This window comes from Cricetulus griseus, chromosome 3 (assembly GCF_003668045.3).
Source record: "Cricetulus griseus strain 17A/GY chromosome 3, alternate assembly CriGri-PICRH-1.0, whole genome shotgun sequence".
Lineage (NCBI taxonomy): Eukaryota > Metazoa > Chordata > Mammalia > Rodentia > Cricetidae > Cricetulus > Cricetulus griseus.
In genome coordinates, this window is record NC_048596.1 from 208,404,755 (window position 1) to 208,429,908 (window position 25,154).

General features: G+C 38.5%; 1 protein-coding gene across 5 annotated transcripts in view; it reads left to right on the forward strand.

The window, feature by feature from the left end:
- Arhgap12 (Rho GTPase activating protein 12) overlaps positions 1 to 20,408 on the forward strand; it is a 98,224-nt gene extending 77,816 nt beyond the window's left edge. For 4 of the 5 annotated variants that reach the window (XM_027405470.2, XM_027405471.2, XM_027405472.2 and 1 more), the window contains 10 exons: positions 1,560 to 1,641; positions 5,672 to 5,773; positions 8,581 to 8,679; positions 11,386 to 11,488; positions 12,724 to 12,840; positions 14,735 to 14,833; positions 16,418 to 16,495; positions 16,597 to 16,731; positions 16,977 to 17,079; positions 18,003 to 20,403. In XM_027405470.2, coding sequence (XP_027261271.1) covers positions 1,560 to 1,641; positions 5,672 to 5,773; positions 8,581 to 8,679; positions 11,386 to 11,488; positions 12,724 to 12,840; positions 14,735 to 14,833; positions 16,418 to 16,495; positions 16,597 to 16,731; positions 16,977 to 17,079; positions 18,003 to 18,177 — 1,093 coding nt within the window. In that variant the 3' untranslated portion in view covers positions 18,178 to 20,403. Of the gene's footprint in view, positions 1 to 1,559; positions 1,642 to 5,671; positions 5,774 to 8,580; positions 8,680 to 11,385; positions 11,489 to 12,723; positions 12,841 to 14,734; positions 14,834 to 16,417; positions 16,496 to 16,596; positions 16,732 to 16,976; positions 17,080 to 18,002 lie in introns of all 5 variants that reach the window. The other variant, XM_027405474.2, reaches the window with a different exon arrangement.
- Positions 20,409 to 25,154: the final 4,746 nt, after the last annotated feature.

The window sequence follows — 25,154 nt, forward strand, 5'->3', positions numbered from 1 at the left end:
AGTAGAGCCATCTCCAAGATGAATGTGAAAATGCATGTTTAGTAATGTCATCTATGAACATGCAAACATCCACATGTGAATCCTTTCTGGAGGAAAGCACTACTGCTCAGGGGACCTGAGAGGGGAACACAGCTAGTGGAGGCTTTCCTACAGTACTCAGTGTAGCTTTGTTTGTTATTATGTACCACCACTAACTGTTGGGTGAAGGGAAAAATGTCAAAAGAAAGCAAATGTGTATTCAGGATCCTCTTGTTTTTGAATATTATTTTTAAAAGATTAAATCTAGGTCCTTTGCAAAAGCAAAAAATGATTTTAACCACAGAATTATTTCCTCAGCTTCCAGTGGGCAGTGTGTTTAAAAGAGCCATATGTAGAGCTAGCTAGATGGCTCAGCAGGTGAAGGTGCTTGCTGTCCAAGTCTGGCAACTTCAGCTGGACTCCTAGAAGTGGAAGCAGAGAGCCACCTTCAGAGATATCCTCTGACTCCCACATGCACAAGCACACACAATAGTAATACATAACATTTAAAAAAGAAGACCCATATACATGAAATGCCTAATTCTGGTTGCCTTTGGAATGTGGATTGGAAGAGAAATGGGAGCCTTTTCTGGTACACCAGTGGTTCTCAACCTTCCTAATGCTGTGACCCTTTAATTCAATTCCTCATGTTGTGGTGACACCCCCCGCCCCCCCCCCCCGCCCCCCCCCCGCCATAAAATTTTCGTTGCCACTGTTAAGCATTATAATATAAATATCTGTCTTTTCCCATGGTCTTAGGCAATCTTTGTGTAGAGGGTCATTCAACCACCAAAGGGGCACCACGCATAGGTTGAGAACCACTGCATTACACATTTTAACAATGTACAAATGGAGGCTAGAGAATTGTGGTAATCTTTTCTTTATAGTATGTGGGTCCAAGGGATTGAACTCAGGTCATCAAGCTTAGCAAGTATGTTTACCTCACTAGGCTGTCTTTTTTTTTTTTTTTTTTTTTCCAAGACAGGTTTCTCTGTATTGCTTTGGAGCCTGTCCTGGAACTTGCTCTGTAGATCAGGCTGGCCTCAAACTCACAGAGATCCGTCTGCCTCTGCCTCCATAGTGCTGGGATTAAAGGTGTGCACCACCAACGCTTGGCCTCCTTTACACATTTTTATATTCAGAGTTTTTACATATATGTGTTGCCTTTGTAATTTAGTAATTGTTAAAAATCTCATCTTAGTGAGCAATCAGTAATTATATACTTTTAATGTGTCTAGTATACTGCCTGTCATTTCAAGTATGTTTCATCTGTATGATTTTAAAATAAATTAATGTTCTTAATCACATTGTGCTAGATTAGTTCTATGTAAAAACAAATGGTGTTTTGGTTATAGTTATTTTGATTATTTACTATATGTCAGATCGAGGCACTAAAATGACTGGATGTCATCAGAATCCTATATCTACTGTAAATAGTTCAAGTACTAATCACTAAATTGTGGATAGCGGTGACAAATGCTAAGTAGGTCTTGCTTTCTAATGTTTGATTGATAGTTTGCTTTTCATCTGTATAATTGCAGAAAGAACTGGTTGTCTTCTTGGGCAGTGTTGCAGGGTTCATCTTTACTTTTTACCAAGACTCAAGGAAGTAGTACAAGCTGGGTAAGTAGTTCTCTGTGGACATGTTATACACTTATGTGAGTGTATAATATTTGAATGTCAAGGGTCTGAATTTCTAAAGTCCTTGAAGTAAAGCACATGTGCATATAAAAATAAAAGACATTTTCCTAAATATGCCCTTTGACTTGCAGGAGACTATTAGAAAAGTCTGGCTGGCTGTGTTAAAATCAGCAGTTGGCTTTATCCTTGAACCAATAGCTTGCAACTTCAGCATTATAGAATATTGACTTCTTTTCATGATGTGAAAACCTTTTTGTGTTCATAAATATTACTTCAGATACTTATTTAGAAAATGGGTAGTCATATGATGGGTCTACCTTTGCTTGTCTGACCCTTTATAAATAGGAGGTGACTCAGATGCCCATGTCTGTGTAATGCCACGCAGCTTTTAGGAGACAAAGAAATGGGGCTTTCATTGCAGGCTGTTGACACTTTTTATTTTGGTGTTTTATTACTATTGTTACACAGTTACATACAGTGCTATTAAGTAGTGACATAAATTGCTAGTGTTGAATGCTGGCATGTGTTGCCTCTTCTAAATGCAAAGGATTATGTGTGTCTTATCTCTCTACTCCAAGACAGCCATTTCTGTTGTCCATTTTTCCCCATCATAGATGAGAAATCAAGGTACCAAACATTGAAGTAACTTTAAGACTTTAAAATACTAAGTGAAAAATCTGAGTTTATTTAGAACACTGAAATTGGCTCTGAGTATTTATAGAACTCTCAGTAATTGCAATTAAAGTATCAGTATTCAAATAAAATAAAATGTAAAATTGAAATTATCCTAACTGTATGTGGTCTGTTTTATATCTGACACTAACCAGCATTTTCTTACAAATACTGTTTTTTTTTTTTTCAAATTAGTGTAGGACCAGCTTTTTGTTTTCTGTGTTTGTGATGCAGCTGTTTAGAGCCGTGCCAAACCTGCTAAGCTACAAAGTGCCTGAGCGTGTTATTCTCAGCTACTCTGATAATGTACTCTAAAAGTCCAAATCAGTTGTTCACCAATGTGAGCATTCTAGAGTATTTCTTCTTTTTGTGCCTCACTAACCCTTGAAATTATTCTCTGTTCAGTGGGTATAGTGAAAATGACTTAGGGTACACATTCATATCAAAAGATGGAAATACTGGTTTGATGTGTCTTTCTTGAAGTAGATAATTATGTCTTCTTTTCCCACTGAAATAAAGTGTGTGGTACTTTTTGTGTTGATGCGCTTCTGAAGAATTGTGTAATTACTTCTTTGTACTTGTGGCTCAACTTGAATTAGAAACTGAAGAGAATGAATGAATGTATGAATGAAAAGAAATGGAGAAGCAGTTAAGATTAATAAGTGCTAACACAGTACCTGAGACAAAGCTGCATAGCATTCATTTATTTGATAGTTAGTGAAGCTTAACTATTGAAGGCTGTAGTAGGTAAGATACAAGTAGACAGGCCTGTGAAGTGAAGGAGGTCATTTAGATCAGTGTGTTTGTATATGATTAAAGTTTTTCTTTTTTTAATTTTTGAGAGTTAGGGAGGGAGAGGGAGAGAGGTGGGGGGCATGAACATGTGGGTGCCATGATTTGAATGTGGCACCAGAGGACTACTTTGTAGAATTGGTTACCAGGCTTGTGCTGAAATGCCACTGAGCCATCTTATCAACCCTGTATATGATTTTTTTAAAAATGAAAACTGTTTTGGAAATTGACAGATGTCAGGTAAACACAACAGCACACAGTCATTCATGGAATACTTGTATTTTGTGTGAAGTTTTTGCTGCAGACCACTTTTACACAGTTCAGAATTTGTTATTAACATGTGTTAATACTGACAAATGCAGATGTGGGGGGCCTTTTTGTTTGTCACCTGACTGACTACTGTACTGCAGTCGTGAAATACAGCTCAGCTCAGAATTCACTGGGCTAGCCAGTTTTGAAATTGTAGGATTATTAATGAGATTTTCATTTGGGAGATTTATTTTTCTTAAATGAAGTTTTATTAATGTAATGGTCAGATAGATACAATTCACATACTAAGAGAATAAAAACAAAGTGACCCAGGAAGTACAAGTAATTTAAATAAGGAACATATATATGAGTCAGTATAATGAATTTTACAAAAACTTCATAAACAGAAAGGTTTGGGAAGACATGCAAGACACCATAGGATTACTGGACATGATCTGAAAGAATTCTAGTTTTGTTTCTCTGCTCAGTCAGCAAGTAGTGTGATCATGGGTAAAATGTGTTCCCTTTCTGCAGTGGAGTCACTCCTCCCTGAGAGGAGATTCTGAGACTAGAAAGGGCCCAGAAGACAGAGACAGAAGTGAAAACAGTTTCTGAGTGTCTTTCAGAAGGAGCTGTGCTGGAGCCCAGCTCTGTCTGAGCCATCTCCATTTTCCCATTGCTGTATTACAGTTGAGTGTGAGGTGTATGTAGAGGGGTTGCACTGTAAGATAAGTATAGGTCCTTAAAAGTTATAACCACTCTGCAATCCCAAGAAATCACTGGAAGAGACAGGCTCTCAAACATCTCACTCATCCAGACTCATGCTTACCCACACTATTTACATTTCTTCTCTTTAAATCATCATGCTCTTAATTTTTTTTCCCAAAGAATAGTTAGTTTGGTAAATGAAATACATGCATTCCACGTGCAATTGAGAAAGCTACATACATACACACAAATAATAGACTCCCCACAAATATCAGTAGTTACTGAAGCATTCTTTTAAAAACTGTTTTTTGTCTCTGTGGTGGGGAAGAGAAAGGGAAGTAGGGGAACCTGGGGAGGAGACTGACTGTGTGGATGTAGGTGCATATGGAGGGCAGAGGACAGCTTTCAGGATTTGTCCTTCAACCATGTCAGTTCTGGGGACCGAACTCTGGTCATCAGGCCTACACAGCCAACACCTTTATTCACTGAGCCATCTCATAGCCCACGAACCATTCTTTTGTACTTTTAAAATTCCCCCAAATTGAACTGTTTTATGACATGCATTTCTGTTGTGACTGTCCTGTGAACTAAGGTGTTTAGCAGATGACTGGCAGAAGAAAAATGAAATGGTTGAAATCTAGTCATTTTTTAAGTGTAAAACTGCTAAGTAGAGTACTGCTGTTACAGTGTAGGTTATCTACCACAGTGGTGATGGGTGTGATTCCAACAAGTATAAACTGACATGACAACATTTTAGCAAATGACACTTCCTATGTAAGTTCAGGAAATATCTGTAAGTCTTATAAAGGTTTAACATATCAAACCATTGTAGTACCATAGGAATACTCCTCTCTTATTCTTATGAAGCAGACTGAGTAGGAATTTTAAGTTGTCAGAGGCATACCAACAGAATAAGTATGTATTTAATGCAGTTTTCTTTCTGCTAATCCCTTTCTTGTGTCGTCAACAAGCCATAATAAATAGCTAAGTGCTTTTCCCTTAACTACCCATGCTACCTGTTTTCCTGTTCTTTTCAGAGCTCTCATCATGTTGCTAGAAGCTTTTTAGCATTTGACTTATAATTTCTAGCAAAGGCTGAGTAAAATGATGCTGCTTATGGTTTTGTATTTTTGAAAGCCTTTAGTTATTGGCAACATAAATAGTTGATAAGGAAGTGAGTTTTGAAAGCACAAAACAGGATTAGAGGCTGTTTCTTAGAAAATGTGCTCGACATCTGCTTGTGACTTACATGTGTGAGAGTCTGTTATTGCCTTTAAAACATAATCATTTATATAGCCACATATGGTCTAGCATAAGTTCAAGAAATAGAACTGTGAAGCTGTGGTATACCTGTGTCTGCCTGTTTACAAATAATAGCGTTACCCAATTTTCTTCTCTAGAAGTTACTTATGATCTTAGATTGGAGCTGAGGGAGTTTAAAGGCTCATCAGATTTAGATATGCTTGAAAATTTTTAAGTGTGAAGAGAAGGATTTAAGATAATCTGTTTATTATATATGTTAGTCTTTTTTTTAATACATATATGTATGCATGCATATCACATAGTCTTTTCTCTTTTTTCTAAAATGAAGTTTGGCAGTAATCAGTCCAAACCAGAATTCACAGTGGATCTGAAGGGGGCAACCATTGAGATGGCATCAAAAGACAAATCCAGCAAGAAGAATGTATTTGAGGTAATACATTGTTTCCTGAATAATTCATATTGTTGGCTTTAGTATGCAGATATTTTGTTTAGTCCTTTGTTGTTATAATCTTGTAAGAACTCAACTTTCTCTCTCTCTCTCTCTCTCTCTCTCTCTCTCTCTCTCTCTCTCTCTCTCTGTGTGTGTGTGTGTTGTGTGTGTGTGTGTGTGTGTGAGAGAGAGAGAGAGAGAGAGAGAGAGAGAGAGAGAGAGAGAGAGAGAGAGAGAGAGAAATCAGCTTCATTTGAGATGAGAGAGAGAGAGAGAGAGAGAGAGAGAGAGAGAAATCAGCTTCATTTGCATGTTACAGGAAATGAGGGTTACAAGCCTTTGTTTCACAGATTTTCTTTTTACTAGCAGTAACTAAAGGATGTGATTCCCTAATATTAGAAAAATAACTTTAGGGAAGTATTTCTTGGAGAGGGGGTGTGTGTGTGTGTGTGTGTGTGTGTGTGTGTGTGTGTGTGTGTGTCTCATGCCTTCTTAGTGTTGCTGGGAAGTATTTCTTGGAGAGTGTGTGTGTGTGTGTGTGTGTGTGTGTGTGTGTGTGTGTGTCTCATGCCTTCTTAGTGTTGCTGTGGTCCTAGTACTATTCTACAGAAATGAAGTCCCTCTTCCTTGTTGCTCCAAACCTTCCATTGCAGATCATGGTCTTGTATCAGTTATTTATCACTATATAACAATCCACTCTAAATCTGAGCAGCTTTGCAAAAAGCCCTTCAAGCTTGCTGTAGTTAGTCTGGAATGAGAGGATGGCTGGCTGTTCTGCTCTCACCTGGGACTGTTCATGAGGACCATTCAGATGGAGTGGGTAGTTTGAGCTGACCTCGTTTCCCCACATGTCCTGTATTGGCTATAGCTAATGGACAGGCTTCCTTCTCCCTAAGGCCTCTCTTTTTTTTTTAAGAAAGCTAACACAGGCTTCTTCACATGCAGTCAGGGTTCCAGCAGGGTGAGATGACAAGGCTTCACAAGGCCTAGTCTCGGAAGTCAAATTACCTGCAATGTGCTCTGTTATAGCACAGGTCAGAAATCTAGCTCACATTCAGGGCCCTGGATAATAAGAGTTCACCTGGGACAGGAAGCAGCGAAGTTCCATTGTAGAAGGCTGTAGGAATTTTTGAGATGTTTCTTTAAGCTATCTTGTAGTTCCCTGTCCTTTATAGCCTGGTATCTGAGGCCTGTTGTACATTGTAGGCTAGGCACTTTGGCTACATCAGTGCTTTCCAAGGAGAAGACATACATAATTATTACTCTTCATTGTCATGCATTGGGTCATGAGTAGTAACTCACACCAATCTCTGCTTCTCAAATGCAGTTTATCTCTAAGACTCAAGACAAATGGTACAACAATGACTTGATACTTAAAAAATATATATAAAACCTTAAATTTTTATTTTAGTGTACTTTGCCTTTAACGTCACTTGTAAATTATTGTTGATTAATCTGTAGGTTATTAATGTGGTAACTTTGTTTTGCTTTTAAGGAAGTGTTTTAACTCTGATTAGGAACCCCCTCCCAGTCTGTAGCAGCATACATTCAATACGGGGGGGGGGGGGGGTGTGTAGGTGAAGGGTGGCTTGTCCACCTATCTGGAAAGATGCATGAAAGGATGTCATCACTTCCTGAATCATTTTTCATTAGCTGGTTTCTGAATGAGAAAAGGATCCATGATCAAATGCATTTTATAAATAGTCTATTTTATCCCTATTTCAGATAGTTTCAGTGTTCTCTAGACTGTCAAGCTCTTGCAAACTCTTAAAGGAGAGTGTTTTGTTATAACCCAACGCTTCCCAAGTTAATATTTCATCACATTTTAGGCTTAGTTTTTGAGGAATAGTTTTATTAAATATTACTGGGGAAATGATTCTCAGAACATTGGGGAAATTGCCAAATGTTACTCTAGGAAAACAAACTCAGTTACTAGCTAGGAAATGTGAGGGTATTTTCACAGTTTGCCGAGCTTTCATTGAAGTGTAAAACATTTAGACCAGAGAGATTTAAGTTGGTTTTGGGTTTCATGTAAAATAACAGATATCCATCCATACTTAAGTCATGATTGGACAGTTAGTACTGTTCTGCTCAGAAGGGATGTGAAGGTTGATGAGCTAGCTTAGCAGGTAAAGCCACTTGCTGCCAAGTCTGATGGCTTGAGTTCAATTTCTGGGACTGGCACAGTAGAGGAACAAACTAGTTGCCTCTCACCTCCATATTCAGCCATGGTACACATGTGAACACAGGCGCGCGCGCGCGCGCGCACACATAAATGAATTAAATTAATAGATGTATAAAAATTTTAAAGGGATGTGACGTTATTGTCGTTTGTGCCTTGTCTTCAGACTCAGTCGTCATTGTCTGTTCAGCAGGAAATACTAAAAATGTAACATTTATTTAGTCTTCTTTTCTGTATTTGTGTTCATAACCAGACCAACAAAATTCTCAGGCTATGAAAAAAATTCTTAAGCTGTGTGAAATACCACAGACTTTTATTTCTTTACAAATGTTTCAGTTTTAATTGTAAATGCATTGCTTTGGTACTTGTGTTTATTTTTAAATGATAAACTATACTATTTGAGGATCCTGAATTACTAGATTAGATTTTTACTCAGAATTTATTACAAAAATCAGCCTCATGCACTATAAAATAATTAGACTGGCATTTCTAGATGTGTTGGTACTACTGTTGCTATCAGTATGAGGCCTAGTGCACTGGAGACTGCAAGCTTTGAAGTGCATGTTTTCATGTATTGTGTTGAAAGCACTGACACGTTCTTCCCTCACCCTTCTTTTCTCTAAAGCTGAAAACTCGGCAAGGAACAGAACTGCTAATTCAGTCTGACAATGATGCTGTTATTAATGATTGGTTCAAAGTTCTTAGTAGTACTATCAATAACCAGGTATGTATTCGATTTAAGTAAAATTTTTATTGCAGAGCCAGGTGTGGCAGCACATGCCATCAATCCTAGTATTTGGGAGGCAGAAGCAGGTGAGTCTCTGAATTTGAGGCTACCCTGGTCTATGTAGAGAGTTCCAGGACAGCCAGAGCTACATTGTGAGACCCTTTGTCAGTGTTCTTTAATTGCAGAGCTGTTTTTCTGGTTTTCTAATGCTTTATTGTATATGCACATTTCAGTTTACAGATGGAAAGACTGCAAGTGTGCATGTATGTGCTAACCCATGTGGGGAAGGCAAAGGTCACCTTATCAGTCTGTTAGTGATGCGATTAAACATTCTCACTTACAGTGTTTGTGGCCAATAGATTTGCAGCAGTGTTTAGATTAGGTGTTGGTTCATGAAGAAGGGACTGACAGCGCTTAGTGCATAGTACTTGCTCAGTTCTGGAATGTGTTGAAAGGGATACTGTTTGATGGAAAGAGGCCAGAGGTCAAGTGTTGAAGTGTGTGCAGCAGTAGCCTCATCACTGTTTCTAGTGGCACCTTGTCTACGTTTCTGTTCCTTTTCTTCTGAAGGCATTTATTGTTCCCGCATCGGGCTGCCAAGAACTCTGTGTTCCCTGCATTCTTTTTTTGTTTTTGTTTTTCCAGTCAGGGTTTCTCTGTGTAACAGCCCTGGCTGTCCTGGAACTAGCTCTGCAGACCAGGTGGCCTAGAACTCACAGAGATCCACCTGCCTCTACTCCCGAGTACTGGAATTAAGGCGTGCACCACCACCGCATGGCCTATTCCCTGCATTCTTAACCATTCACTTTACATTGCAGGTCGTCTAGCTGAGAGAAATGAAAGATAACACTTATTAAGGGAAATGTTAGATTTTCTAGCAAGTAGATCATGAACTTTATATAATGTAATATTGTAGAATGTATAATATTTTTACTTTTATATCTTTCCATTTATCTCTGAAACCATGACTGACTTATTTTAATACTAAAGTAAAAACTTCTACATCATTTTCTTAATTTAAAATATTGATCTTTTTTTGTCTGTCTCTGGGTTTGCTATGCTTGTTTTTTTTGGTAGTATGGATCAGTCTAGGGTCTTGTGTATGCTGGGCAAGCACTCTTCCATTGAGTTCACCCCTAAATTCTAATTGTTTTTGGTAGCTAGTGGTTCATTCTTAGAAGCCTCCTATGGCTTTCATTAAAATCCAGCAACTCGAGCCCTGTCTCCATCTATTCAGGTGTTCCCTTTTCTCTAGCCCATGTAGGGTTTCAGCTGTAACCACAGGACGTGCATTCTTGCATTTAATAAGTACCTGAATGCTTGTGTACTAGCAGCAAGCAGTACTATAACAACTCTCTCTGCAGAAGTTACAGTCAAAGACAGTAACCAAAGAGGGATAACTGCACGCAGTAGTGTGTGATGTACTGTCATGATGAGGGAGTGTAACGCACTATAAAAACATTAAGAAGGGTTAGTCTAGGGAAGGCACTGCAGAGCAGTGCTGTGTGTTTTTGCTTTGTATTTGAGGTCTCCAGAAACAGGGAATGAGACAAGTGAAGGAGGAAGAACATATTATTTGCTGTGAACTGTGAAAGTACCTACTGTTTTCATAGTGTCAGAAAATAAAGAAGAGCCAAATGCAACTTGTTCTTGAAATCCTAGCACTTGGAGTAAGGCAGGAAGACTGCTGTGAGTGCAAGCCCAGCTTTGGAGGAAGCTGATCTTACGAAACAGTTACAGAATGTTACTGAGATGTAAAGATGTGCTTTTTAAAAATGATTTCTAGACTGGAGAATTTTCTCATTAAAATTCCAAGTAGTTTTTTCTGGTAGCATTTGAATTTGAGAAACTTATTCTAAAATTCCTTTAGCGATAAAAAGGGCTAAAAATATGTAAGACTTACTTGAAGAAGGAAGTGTAAAGACCTGCTGTATTGCATATTAGGGCTTGAACCCCGTATAAAACAATGGAACTTCATGTTTAAGCAAGGGTAGACATATAGATCTGTGGAGTGGAGTAAAGTGCCAGATACAGCATTGTGCAACATTAAGGAAGAATATGCTTTTTAGTAAACAGTACTGGTGCAGCTGGGTATCTAGGAAGAAAAGGGAGCCCTTCCTTATATCATAATCAAAAACAAATCCAATGGAGTAGACCTCAGTGAGAAGGGTGAGACCAAGTCCTTAGCTTTGGGAATTGAGTCCACTTTCTCACACTGTACGAGTTACCTTGGTGAGGCTGTAGGAGAGTTCTGGGTGCTTTTCAGCACTTAACATCTGTGACCATTGAGTCTGTTTTACAGTGTTGTTTCCACAGTGCAATAATGTGCTCTTAAACTGTTGTCACAGGCAGCAAGGCTGTCATGTCCAGAAGTGTAAGTCTGACCCTTTTGTGCAGAAAGTAGCTGCTTTGTCTTTTATCGCCCAACTTCCTAATTGCTGTTTGTGCCACCCATACATAATGTCAAATGAGGCAATTGTACCTAGCATTCTGTGAGTTAACACCTGTAGTTCTCTTTCAGAAGTGAAAGTTAATGTCATTAAAGGAAAACAGACTTTTAAAGACTGATCAGATACCTAAGTCATAGTTTTATATATTGTTTCCTAAAATCACTGGTAAGGGTCAGTTACAGCTTGTTTTGAAATTTATGCTGTTCAGCTCCAGCCATACTAGAAGTGTGTTTGAAAAACCTCTCACCAACAGGCAGCGGAGGCTGATGAAGCAGCTGATGAGGAGGCACCAGATTCACCGGGGGTAGAAAAGCAGGATAAAGAAAAGGACCAGAAGGATCTTAAAAAACTTCGCTGTAAGCTGTTCCCTCATTTGCTGGTGGTATCTCCTAGGTTTTAAATAAATCCCTGAATAAAAATGCGGTCTCTGGTATTAGAAAAGTGACAGGGCTAAGTACTATCTTGTTAGTTCATTGTTGTTTTTATCCAGTATGCATCCCTATGATATAGTACTAAGGTGTGATACTTCAAGAGAAAACAGAGCACACTTCTCTTGAGGCCTTTAGGAAGCTGGACTTTGTGAAGTTAAAAATAAATGTTTTGGTATAGAATCTTAGGCATTTGGAAGTTCATAGTCAAGGGATAATCGTTCCACTCCTACCCCAGGCACCAAGTAGCCTACTGCTTATGCACACAGCCGTGCGCTCAGATCTCCAGATCACATAGACAGACAGGAGCAGAGCTAAGCCAGCAGTTTTTAGAAGGATAGTTTTGAATGCAGAAGTATATTATTGATGTTGGCCATTAGCTGTGACTCCATACCTTTTCCAATTTATTTTAAATAATTCACATGCTTAACTAAGGATTTTCTGGCCTCCTAATTAAATTATTAGAAAGTCAATTCTGCTTTTGTTTTCCAACAATATAATGAAGATTTTACACACACCACCACCACCACCACCACTGTGACACAGCAATGTTCAAACAAAGTTTTATGATTTTATTTTTTAAGGGGCTCTTTGTGGTCCAGGCTGTCTTTAAGCTCCCTGTAACGGCAAGACTGGCAAGACTGTCCTTGATTACAGGCATATGTCACCAAGTCTGCCTTAAAATTTTTATTCTTGATTGATGTAGTCTTTGCTCTTAATGTTCTCCAAGCATGATTATTTTTAACAAGTGTAATTAAAAGACTTTCGTGATTGAAAGTAGTATAGAACAGGCTCTGTGCTCCACTCTTACGTCACAGCACAGGCAGTGATAAAAGCACTAGATACAAATATGTGGACTTTTTAGACTCATAAGCAGTTCACTAGGAACTTTGGTTTATGTTGTGAATTTTGTATGCGTGGTCATTTTACCTTCTGATATTGATGGAAGAGTAAAGTCATTTGTTAAGATCTTGACTCATACCAAAGGACATACAGGTATAGTCTGCTTTCAGTGATAAAAATGATATTGCTTAAAATTAGAGTAACCATTTCTGCTGTACTATTTATTTATTTGACCATGGGCCGATATGTTTTGAGTCATCTGTGGAAAAAATGTTTACTAGAAAAGTTTCCTGAAACACCTAATATCTGTTTGTCTGAAGCAATGAAAGGATCCAGCATAGATTCTTCAGAGCAGAAGAAAACTAAGAAAAACTTGAAGAAGTTTCTTACCCGACGCCCCACATTACAAGCTGTTCGTGAGAAAGGTTATATCAAAGGTATGTACAAGAAGTGGTTTTTACAGTAATGAATGTTAGCTGAGTCAGAAATAAGGTGTTGGAAGTTAAAATTGAACATTTCTAACATTTTCATTTTTTTATTCATTAAGTTTTCAACTACACAGATGAAAGGCATTTGATAATTAGCATTGATTTTTTTTTAAAATGCACCTGTAAAGTGTAGGTAAATCATAGAGCCAGGCATAAATCTCAGACTACATTTTTTGAAGCCCATAATCAGAGAAGGACAGATGAAATGCGTGTTGGGCATTCGTGTTCTTAGATGTCTCGGCACATTCTGGTTCTGCATCGCAAAGATCAGAAGTTAGATGTGTGGCAGACAACCATTAACAGTATAAGAACAAACAGAACAAATAGCTCTGTTCCTGATTGTTTGCTTTTAGCTCTAATTTAAGGTAATTTTAAAATTAGTAAAATTTGTTTTTCCTGATTGTGTGTTTCTTAATTCATTTATGATCACCATAATGCACCAACAAATAGGAAAAGTGTTCCTTAAAAGCACATATGTCTGCAGATACCTGCAGTTCTTAGAATTGTGTTTAACACTGAAGGTTAAAATTTTGAATTTGTGACTCTAACCAATGGCATTTATTCAGAAATAAAGGTGAAGGTTATATAATATGCACATATGAGTCTGTTTATGAAGTTTGTAATAGGGACCCTCACTGGAAATCTGTTTACAAAGCATCTTCGCAGTTAAAAAGCAAAGGTGAGTACCATTAAGGACGGATATTAGACTTGTAGAATATAGAAGAATTACTGATTCACTTTAGCAACTGTACCCAGGTATGGTGGTATACTCCATATTCCCATTGCTTGGTGAAAGCATAAAGAACAGAAGTTCAAGGTCACTCTCAGCTGTGTAACTCCAAATGGGTTGAGACCCTGTCTCAAAAAACAAGCAAACAAAACCAGAAAAATGTGGCTGAAGAGATGAGTGCTGTGTACTGCTTCTGCAGAGGACCACTGTTTTGTTCCCAGCACCCATACTACTGAGCTTACAACCTTCTAGAACTCCAGCTCCAGGCCAAGCACTCCAGCACATGAGTCTGTGGGCACCATATCTATTCAAACCACCATACAATCTTAGGGGTTATAGATAAGTACTAATGGATAAAGCATGTAGGTTGGTTTGTTGTTTGGAGCCTTCAGAAAAATGACAGAAGTCATAGAAACAACTGTTAATTTGTTTACCAGACTTTTTCACTAAGAAATATTGAGTTGTCACCTTGTGGAGTTATCACTTCAGACGTTTTGTTATCCTGAATACTTAGCACATACACACAGTGTCTAAACTGTTAGTTTCAAAGATTAATAGAACAGCTTTTGAAACATATTTTGTGAAATCGGGTGTCAGCACAAGAAGAACACATAGTTTGTTTTAATGGTTTTTAAATTATTTGGGTACTTTCTAAATGCTGTGCATGAGCCTAGGAGCCTCGAGCACCTGTTGCTGTTAAGAACTACAAGGTTCTTGCCCTCAGGGATTACTGGAGTGGCAGGCAGACAGGGTAATGTGAACATGATGAATACTGTGAGCCTTTCCCAGGAATCCAGTAGAAAGTGATTGGAATGGTTGTCTTAGGAAAGGATAGTCTGATTTTTCTAAGGAGGTGATTTTTTGCCTGAGACCAGGGGTGAAGAAAGGGAACCATATTTAGGGATAGCGCTCTCTGCAGGAGGAATAAAAATACAAAGCCTTCTCAGCAAGAGTGAGAGAATTAGAGAAACTGTAAGAATATCTAATCTTACAGTTATTTGGGAAGATTGATATGAGGTTGAAGGAGGCACATGTATGCGCGCTGAAGGACTTAGTTGTTTTCTGAACTGACATTTAGCGAGGTGATTCATTTAAAAAATAAATGTCTTTCAGATCAGGTATTTGGATGTAATCTTGCCAGTCTGTGTCAGAGAGAGAATGGGACAGTGCCAAAATTTGTGAAGTTATGCATTGAGCACGTCGAAGAACATGGTAAGAGAATGCTTCCAAGTGTTGTTTTTCACATTAAGCAAAACAGCTCTTTTGTTTCAGATCAAAATCCCTTGGGCTGGACCAGCAAGATGGCTCAGCTGGTAAAGTGCTAGCCACCAGGCCTGAAGACCCGAGAGAGAGAAAAAGGACCATTTTCTACAAGGTGTCCTTTGACCTTCACACAAGTTCTTACTATGGCATCCATTGCAATTCAGTAGATAAGTGTAATAAAAGCTCTTACAAGTTTTTATGATTTTTGAGTGAGGCAACCAGAAGTTCCTTATGGTTCTGAAATTTATGAAAAGAACTGAAGTTTTTTGTGTGCAAAAGTATTACATAATTTTACCTGTTTCAAATTAAGGCCTTCAGACGTCATTCAGTGTTTGGTATGTCACTATGGTATCAGCCCAAGCCATTTGGAGTTGCCAGGGCTTAAGTGAAAACAGAGGTGACTGCAGCTAAGTTGAGGGACTGATATGCTGGTGTGAGTGCTCTAGGGATGCTTCTGTTCCCACTACAGGAGAAGAAATGCTGGTGTTAGCATAGAAAGGAGAACTCAGCTCTAAAGCGTTGGAATGCATACATCCTGAGAGTGGGACAAATTAATTGTGTTATTTACTTTTAACATATAATTATGCAAGCTCCTTCTGTCTTATGACTGACAGTGCATTGATTATCATCACAGCATCTGTGTGTATTAGAAGCATCCAGCACAGTTAGCAGCTTATGTTACTTCATTTGTAACTTGTGCCAGCTTCAGGTCTTTTGCCCATTGACTGTCAGCATGACAGTCAAGGCTTCATGCTGTTTACTTGCTTTATTTGAGGCTAAATAATTAATAGCACATTAGAAATGTGCTTTGTGAGTTGGAGGGTTAGCTCAGCTGTTAAAGGCTAGGCTCACAACCAAAAATATTAGAAATGTGCTTTGTCAGTATGTACAGCTTTGTTATTTAATGAATACTTATTTTTTAAGGTTTAATTATGTGAATTTCAAATAATTCTGGCCATACCTGAGATAATAAATATCACATGATATGTTCTCTACAGAACCACTAGTTACTAGCTTTTGATAAGTCTACCATAAGCAATTGGTATGATGGACACTGTTAAGAGAGTGCCAGTTTCTTCAGTAAATGCATTTACATTTAAAATCATGTACAAAAAATGGATGGGTTGGTTTTTATCTTTACTTTTAAAACTAGCCTCAGTTTATCTCAGATGTTCACATTTTGAGTTTTGTGAGATGTTCTTCATGAGTAAAGGTACAGTGTATCCAATAAACAGTAGACTTTCTGCTGTTTATTAAACAGAATTCCAAGTAAATCACCACTCCATTCTCCTGCCAAGAGTCTCAGAAGCCATTTAGAAAGAGAGAGAATTTGCCCATTTGATTTTCAGCTAAGGCTAAGAATAAGAATTCTGAAGCTGTGTGCAGTGTGTGGCAGCCAAAGCAAAGGATTGCTTGTGCTCAGGATTTTGAAGCCAGCCTGGTCAACATGTAAAATCTACAAATGGATACATTTATGCATCTTTAGAAGCAACAATGATTTTCTTTCAAACATGAAATATTATTTCCTCGTAGGTTTAGATGTTGATGGTATCTACAGAGTAAGCGGCAACCTTGCAGTGATTCAGAAGCTGAGATTTGCCGTCAATCACGGTATGAGAGCACACTCTACTGCCATGTCCAACAGCACTGCCCATAACTTTAAGAACTGGTTCAAAGCAATTTTAAACATGTCTTATCCTACTGTTTTTCAGATGAGAAACTGGATTTGAATGACAGTAAATGGGAAGACATTCATGTTGTCACTGGAGCACTCAAAATGTTTTTTCGAGAATTACCAGAACCCCTTTTTACATTTAACCATTTCAATGATTTTGTTAATGCAATTAGTAAGTATGTTGTTGTACTCAGTTTTTGTTTTTTGTGTTTTCCTTAATACTGAAAATTGTCTTACAAATTAGCTATTGCATTGTTTGGTCTTTTTAAACAAGTTTTTTCAATGGGTTGTGTAACTCAAGATTTTAGGTGTGACCACCAGATGTCACTGTGTATTACCAAACACTAGCTTCCAAACTATTATTGCCTTGCATTCCATAAGAATTTGCTGCAAAGTGTCTGCTTATTACTTTTTCAGAACAAGACCCGAGGCAGCGTGTCACTGCCGTTAAGGACCTAATCAGACAGTTGCCAAAGCCAAATCAAGATACAATGCAGATTCTGTTTAGACATCTCAAAAGGTAAGCTACCTGGTAGGAAGTGTGGGAAAGGACAGTGAAGAGCCTGTGGGACAGGGTCATCCAGACCCTATTCTGTTCCTAGATGTGTCACTTGCTGTCTTTTTAAGTTATTAAAAGAAGCTCATCTCATAGCATTTATTTCTTTTAATAAAATGCTTTAGTGTGAAGACTTTGTTAAAGTTTGTATTTTATGTAAAGTGTTGTTATAAGGCTATCACACAGTAGGTCTTCTGACAAGACTGAAGTTAACATGAAGATGTGGTGGCTTAAGTGAGACATGCTACATTACTTTAAAACAGAACTTTCATGGCTCTAGATTACTACTGCATAGCTATTTCAGTAAATTATTTTGTTCATCTTTGGAACATTAAAATACTGAAGTAAGGCTGTCAAATGGCTCCACATGTAAAGGCATGTATGTTCAGTTTCTAGGACCCACATGATAGAAGATATTCTCTTCCACATGTGCACGCTGATGCATGCATTCGTGTAAACACACACACACACACACACACACACACACACACACACACACACACACACACACACAAATATGAAAATAATAAAATACTGAAGTACCAATCAGAGACAGTTTTAAATAATATTAAATTGAAAGTTGTAATTTCTATTCCCTGATGAAATTCCCCCACCCCCACCCGGGGTAGAGGACAGATCACTGTTAACTGAATTATAACACACATTTAAGTCTGTATCCTATTGCCACAGTTTGTATAGTGCTGACCTTTCAGCTGTTAATTGAAGAGACTGGCTCCATATAGTAGCCAGACTGAAGTGACTTGGTTAAACTCTGCCCATGGCACCCTAGCAAAGTCAGTGCTCTCTTTATAAATGCTGACTCTGAGGTTTGTAATACAAATTCAGAGTTTTCCTGTTTCTTAAACAAGTTTGTTTTCTCTCCCTAGGGTTATAGAAAATGGAGAAAAAAACCGAATGACCTATCAGAGTATAGCAATTGTTTTTGGCCCCACTCTGCTGAAACCAGAAAGGGAAACTGGAAATATAGCAGTTCATACTGTGTACCAAAACCAGATTGTAGAGCTGATCCTCCTGGAATTAAGCACTATCTTTGGACGCTGACTCTCATTAAAAACGACCTGTGGAATAGAAGCTGGATCCCAGAGATTTCAAGTCTTATACATGGTGTGTTTCGTGTTTGGACCAAGCAGTGACTCTGGTTTTGCACTTTTCCGAGGGTCAGAGAAGAAGAGGAAAGTGAAGATGCCAGCGGGGCCCTCATTTGCTGCTTTGTTGCAAGCAAACAGCAAGCTATGACTGTGTAATTTTGGATTCATTTTATCCTGGATGCTTGCGTTTCATACTCTCAATACCAGTAAAAACCAAAACTCAGAATTGTAACCAGTCACATACACTGGATAACTGGGTAAGGAAAACTATGTGGGTCCCCTGTGTTGTCACCCTTGCTGTCCCCAAACTGGATGATGTTGATCCCTTCTCAAGCTCTGTGAGTCTTTACTTGGTACAATGATAGTCACTGTCAGTTATTTCAAAAAGTGCTCTCGGGCGTTTAAAACAAATGAAGTTGATCCATTTGAGATCTGTGTACTGCCTTTTTCAGGGTTTCTGCATGAGTGGCAGTCCTAAGTGCTGAAGCTCATGACTCAGATAGAGTCCCTGGGTGAAGGTTTGCTGTCTAATTTACTGTCTCACAGCAACCTTGCTGGATACCTTAGTTGTTTGTTGGGACAGCACACTGACAGTACTTAAACACTGTGATATACTGGAGTTCTGGTTAGTCTAAATCAAATCAGGGTATTTGGTACCTGTCTTGCTGTACTGAATTATAGCTAACAATCCTGATTATATTTAGTGCCATATTGAGTTCTTGGTATGACCCTGTGGAAATGTTGTTTGATGTAAATAAGGATTTAATATAATTTAGCTTATGTATATACCTGTGTTGTATAGGTTCAGAGTACATCTAACCCAATGTTTCTAATCATGACATTGGTAAACGTTTCCATGAATATTAGGCTTCCTCCAGAAATAGGCCATTATTTGGGAAAGTTAAACCATGCACTTTTAGGTTTTAATTACATTCACTGGCAGATCACTGCAATGAGAATGGTACTGGGAAATGCTGAATAGACTTGCTAAATAGTGAACACACTACAAGAGGAGCTTTTTAGGTTATTTAATATGTACAGAAGACATTAGAAAAATCATTATAGAATTCTAACCCCCACTTGAATGGTGGAAACCTGTGTAAATTAGGTGGATGTTGGATAGAAAATGACACTGCGAAATTTGAGTATTTTCTTTTTACATTACTAATGTAGATTGATTTGTATAATAAAACAGGGTTTGGAAGGTTTTGTTACAGGGAGGCATGGTCTGTTGGAGATTTTTAAATGTATTTTTCTAGATTAACTGCTGTATATGAAATGTCTAATCTAATAAAGGAAACTATAATATGCTTACAGGTTTTTTTTCCCTTTGGAGATGTGCATTTTGGTTCTTAATTTTTTTTGTAGTTGTTTTTATTTACTGGCATACTTTTATACCTCATTTTAGAAAATCAACCAAATCCATGTTTCCTATGGCAGATACTTTTCTCACTCCTGTCTTTTCTGTTCTTTCTATGGCAACAGCTCCTTGACACCACACATTTCTTCATCAGTGTTTGCAAAGAAATGATGTGTGACCATGATTCTTTTTCCTAGGATTGCATTTATAATTTCCACATTGCCTTCCTGGGGAATAGTTTACGTACGTACGTGTGTGTGTGTGTGTGTGTGTGTGTGTGTGTGTGTGTGTGTGTGTGTGTGATCTGTGCAGAACCTTTCTCCTAAGTCTTGTGGCTAAGGTATTGTCTGTGCTGTAATCTTCTTAAATACATAGCAGACTAAGCTGCTTGTCAGTGGACGCAGATTGCTTTGGGTGGGGAGAAGTTCCGGAGCAGCACTTGTAGAACTGCAGATGCCGTTAATAATGCAGTGTGCTTTAGGGCTCTTGTGTCTTGACTATGTACCAGGAAACCAGTTAGACTCAAGTCTGTGATCTGTGGTGTTCTTTCTCTTGGTGGTCATGAACATGTCAAAGGGTGAAAATTGTCTCGTGTTTGTTTCAAAGTACATGTGTGTATACAGAGTCTTTAATGTTGTATTGGTCTACCACTAATAATTGTATTGTAATAGTGTATTACAATGAGATCAGTGTCTTGTGTTTTCATCCTTTGTGAAGTAAAAGTTATCAATTGTTTTTGTAATAACAAACCAGTAATATTTTCCTGTCTTGATAACTTGATTTTTTTTAGCAGAAAATATATTAAAAGCTAAAAATAAATATTATTAGTAGAATTTCATTTACTAACAGATCTTTCTTCAAAATATCACAAAAGTGACAATTGAAAGAAAAACTGTATTCACTATTAAAATTCTGGTTGGAAAAAAATGTTTTGCATCAATGAGATATTTTACTTCTTACTCTGAAGAATATGAAATAGCTCTGAAAAAGTTGTTTTAGATAGGAGTGAATCTAATTTTTTCTTTTGTGAAGACTACAAATAAAATCATGAGTTCAGCCAAACTTTAAACTTAATGGCCAATAGGCTATGTTCATACAGATACATCCACACATAAGTATGTGTAGAGCTACTGCCCGTGGGAAGTGAAACTCACCAAAATAGTATTGGCTGATGCCTGGAGACCTGTGACTATTTGAATGTCTGCACTTGCAACTTTGAAAGCTGCAATATTGGATAGTAAGTCTGTAGCAGCAGAAAAAATCACTCCGTACTTGTGCCAGCTAGTGAGAGACACGCTAATGTAAACATGAGATTTCCTAGTAACACCAACTGCTCAGACATTTGTATAGGAACGCACAGCAGTGTCGGGAAGACAGAGGACAACCTGCAGTCACAGGTCTAGGAAAATCCCATGGTGCAATACTGCACTTGGACAGACGTTTGAAAGTGCTTAGAAAATAGGATTTTGTGTAGTTCACTTTGTGTCTAAACCCTAGCCTCAGGCCTGATTTGATGCTCCTCATTTGGGAAAGGCATCCCCAGTGTGTGACTAGAAAAGGTGTTTTAATATTCCTGCTGTTCAGTTTGTGTTACAGTAGTGTTGGAAATGGAGCACATTGTTTTTGGGTTTTTTTTTTTTTAACATTTTTCTAGTACAACTAATAGTTGTGCTAGAATAATAAATGTGACTTTTAGTTTGAAATAAAATATAAGCAAATGGGTACAGAAAACCAGCAGACTCACAACAATGGTATATTGAAGTCTCCTGGAGATCCATGAGCTGTACAGGTTTAGCCAAGCCAGAAAGGGGAGGCACAGGATGCCTGATGAGATGGTCTCTAACTGTCCGGGCAAGTGAGTCTCCTGAAGAATCCCAATGAGTTTTCTTCATGCAGTTCTGTAGACCAAGGGTGGCGGTGAGTATATTCAGCTTGATTGCACTTTCACACATTAGCCTCTGTGGGTCTGGCACTTGAACGAACCCTTTGATTTCCTTCTTTGCTGTCCTTCTCTCATGGCACCATGTGAGCAGAGGCACTTTCACAGAGCTCACACACAGCACTTGCAGAACAAGGTAACAATTGGACAAACCACTGCAATACACACTTGGCCAAGTCTGAGTTCTTTTCCCTCCTGAACTCTCGCTTGATTTTACTTCCTGCCAGTACACTCAGATAAGCTTGCTTTTTGGTAAAGATGTTTAATTACTGATGCTGGTAGCCAGCTCTTTCAAGTAGTTCTGATACTTGTGGCTCATGGCAAGTGGCACTGAAACTTGTCCTGAGCCTTACACTGTCGATGAACCCCATAGACATCAGAATGACACTGGATGCTGAGCAGCTGTTGCAAAGCCCTTTCCAGGTCAAGTTGTGACTCAGTGACCTGGAGGTTCTGCATAACATTCAAGGCCTTTTATCCCTTTGGGGCATTTTGGACATTCACATTTAGGTTAGAGCAATGGGAAACTCGGTCTTTTTAACTGATAAATGAAAAGCTAGTAGGAGCCTTTATAGTCATGGGGGATTTGTCTCCTTGTTTTAACAGATGAATTAACAGGCCTGGATTGCTTATGAATGCTCCAAATTACAAGCATACTCATCAACTAAAGCCTGAGGTTGAAAGGAACTAGTTCCTCCCGCCCCCTGCTGCCCCATAATAAAAAACCCTATTAAATATATTCATAAATTCTGGGCTGTTTGATCAAAGTTATTTTTATTAACATTTTATATGTTATATTTTGATTATTTTTTCTGTTTCAGATTCTCCCTGCTTCCCTACACACCATTATCTCTCATTATCTCAAACCATTATCTCAAAACTTCATTATCTCTCAAAAAAAGCAAAAAATGAAAAATGAAAAAACAACTAATAAGACAGAAAAAATGACAAAACAAAATGGAAAAAAAACCACAAAACAGGCAAAAATACCACATGGGGTTCATTTTGTGTTGGCCAACTACTGAGCATGGAAGTGAGCTTGATATGTCCAGTGAGACTCCACTGGAGAAAACTGGTTCTCCCGTTGCCAGTTAATATCAATTGCAGATAGCTTCTTAGGAAGGGGTGGGAACCTGTGTCTACTCCCTCTACCCCCATTTCAGTGCTGGGACACCATCTGGCTTGAACATGTATAGGTCTTATTTAGGCTGCCACTGTCTCTGAGGTAATCTATGTATCTGCCCTATTGTGTCTGTAAGACACTTGAAGTCACCCACCACCTCTGGCTTTAAAATCTTTTCCTCCTCCTTTTCTGCCCTGAGGCAGGGATCCCGAGCCCTGAGGGGAGGGGTTTGATGAAGACATCCCCTTTAGGATGGAGTGCTCCAAGGTTTCTCACTCTCTACATTGTCCAGTTGTTGGTCTCTTGATTTGCTTCTATTGGAAGGAGCAGCTTCTGGAATGAGGGTCGAGCAGTGCACTGAACTGTGGGTATAGCAGCAAGTCATTAGGCATCTTACTGCTATAAGGAACTACTTCTGATTAACTGTTAACATGATCAATTTGAGTTAGGTTGTGCCTCATTCATAAATGATCCACTTTGGGGGATACCTGAGGCCTTGGATAGTACCAAACTATTTATCTCTATATTTATCCACTCATCCATTTACATACATTTGTTTCTTATGTATAGGCTCTGTATTTATGGATTCAGCTAACCAGTGATCAAAAATATCCAGCATAGCAAATATTTTTATGTAAGTGATCAAGAAGACTTAAATTATATGGGAGCATGCATAGACTCAGTACTGTAATATAGTAACTGCTACAGCATTAAGGGATCAGGCTTCTGTGGATTTTAGCATCTGCTAGGGAAGAGTCTTAGAACTGAGAGATGGAGGCACTGATTTTTCCAGTATAGCCTGCAGCACTGCCACACCCAACCAGCACATATCTGTCTTTTTGTATACTCACACTCTGGGGCCATCATTAAGTAAAAGAAGTTAACTTGAAAGCAAACACTGGTACCCCTACACTGCAGTTTATCTAATAGCCCCAGATAACTGCCAAACAAAAGGATGGATTGTGTCTCAGGTGGGATAGAGAGATTTATCTTTCTACTCAGAACAGTGAACAAACTTAAAAACTGTTTTTTGGATTTTCCATTTAATAATTTAGAACTGCCACTATACAGTTTGTCATGAGAAGTTGTAGTCATAGGAAGAAATTTCAGGAAGGGGGGATTATTGTAGGGCACATTCTAGATCAATACTACCATTTTGGAGGTGTAACTTGTTTCATTTTGTGGTCTTATTGTCAGGCTAAGGTAATTTTATGTGACATTAAAATTTTATTCTTTTACACATTATGGCCATTATGTGGATGGCTTCTGCTATCTCTTCATTCTGGCTGCATAGAAAATGAGCCTGAATCTCCCTCCCTCTGTCCCTCTCCTCCTTCCCCTCCCTCCTCCCTTCACTCCTCCATCCCTCCTCTTCTCTTCCCTGGCAAATAATGACTTGAGTGTTCCGTTTGTATCCATTAGTGTCCCTGGACAGACCATTGTGTCTTTAGTGTGTGTGCACTTTCAGTTAGTTCCGTATAACAGAGTTGTCCAAAGATTGTAGGTGTCAACCACATGTGAAAGTTCTTTGTGGTAAAACACAGTGAAGGTTTGCTATTTTAAGCAGGTAACTGCATGGCTGAACATTCATAGTGTGCAGCCAGTGCCTCTCCATCTTCACGTCACTCTACTGATACTAGTACCCTTATTGAACAGTAACACCCAACTCCACCTCAAGCCCTTGGCCCATACATTTTTGTTTTCTGTCTTCGAAATTGTAACTAATTCATCTAAATGCAACCATACAGTATTTACCTTTTTATGACTGGCTTGTTCATTTCCTCGTGTCTTTAAGGTACTTTCATTTATAACATATTATGGGGTTCCCATTCTTTTTCAGGCTGAATGACATTTTTTTACTTGTCTATCAGTAGGCAAGGTGGTTTCCACATTTTGGTTGCAGTGGGTAATGTTAGAAGACAGTATGGATAACTATCTCTTTAAGGCTCATTTCAGCACTTGGTGGGAAGCAGAAGCAGGAGGATAGCTGTGAATCAGTGGCCAAGCCTGTTCTACAGGGTAAGAACCAGCCTTGGGGGCTGGAGAGATGGCTCAGAGGTTAAGAGCACCAACTCCTCTTCCAGAGGTCCTGAGTTCAATTCCCAGTAACCACATGGTGGCTCACAACCATTCGTTATGAGATCTGGTGCCTTCTTCTGGTGTGCAGATATACATGAAAGCAGAGTGTTGTATACATAATAAATAAATAAAATCTTAAAAAAATAGCCTTGTGAGGCCCTGACTGACAACAGCAGCAAAAAAGACTCTTAGCAGTGATATAGAATTTGACACAAAAGATGACAAAATAAGACAAATTGAACTTCATGACATTTTGTGTTTAAATGAAATAAAAAAAAGAGGGGGAATCCACAAAGAAGGATAGTATATTTACAATCATATTTGGTAAAAAATTGAGATGCAAAACTAAAACTAAAGAAAAATCCAATTCGAAACAAGCAAAGGACTTGATTGTTTCCCCCCCAAATGTATGTGTCTGGTCCAAGAAGT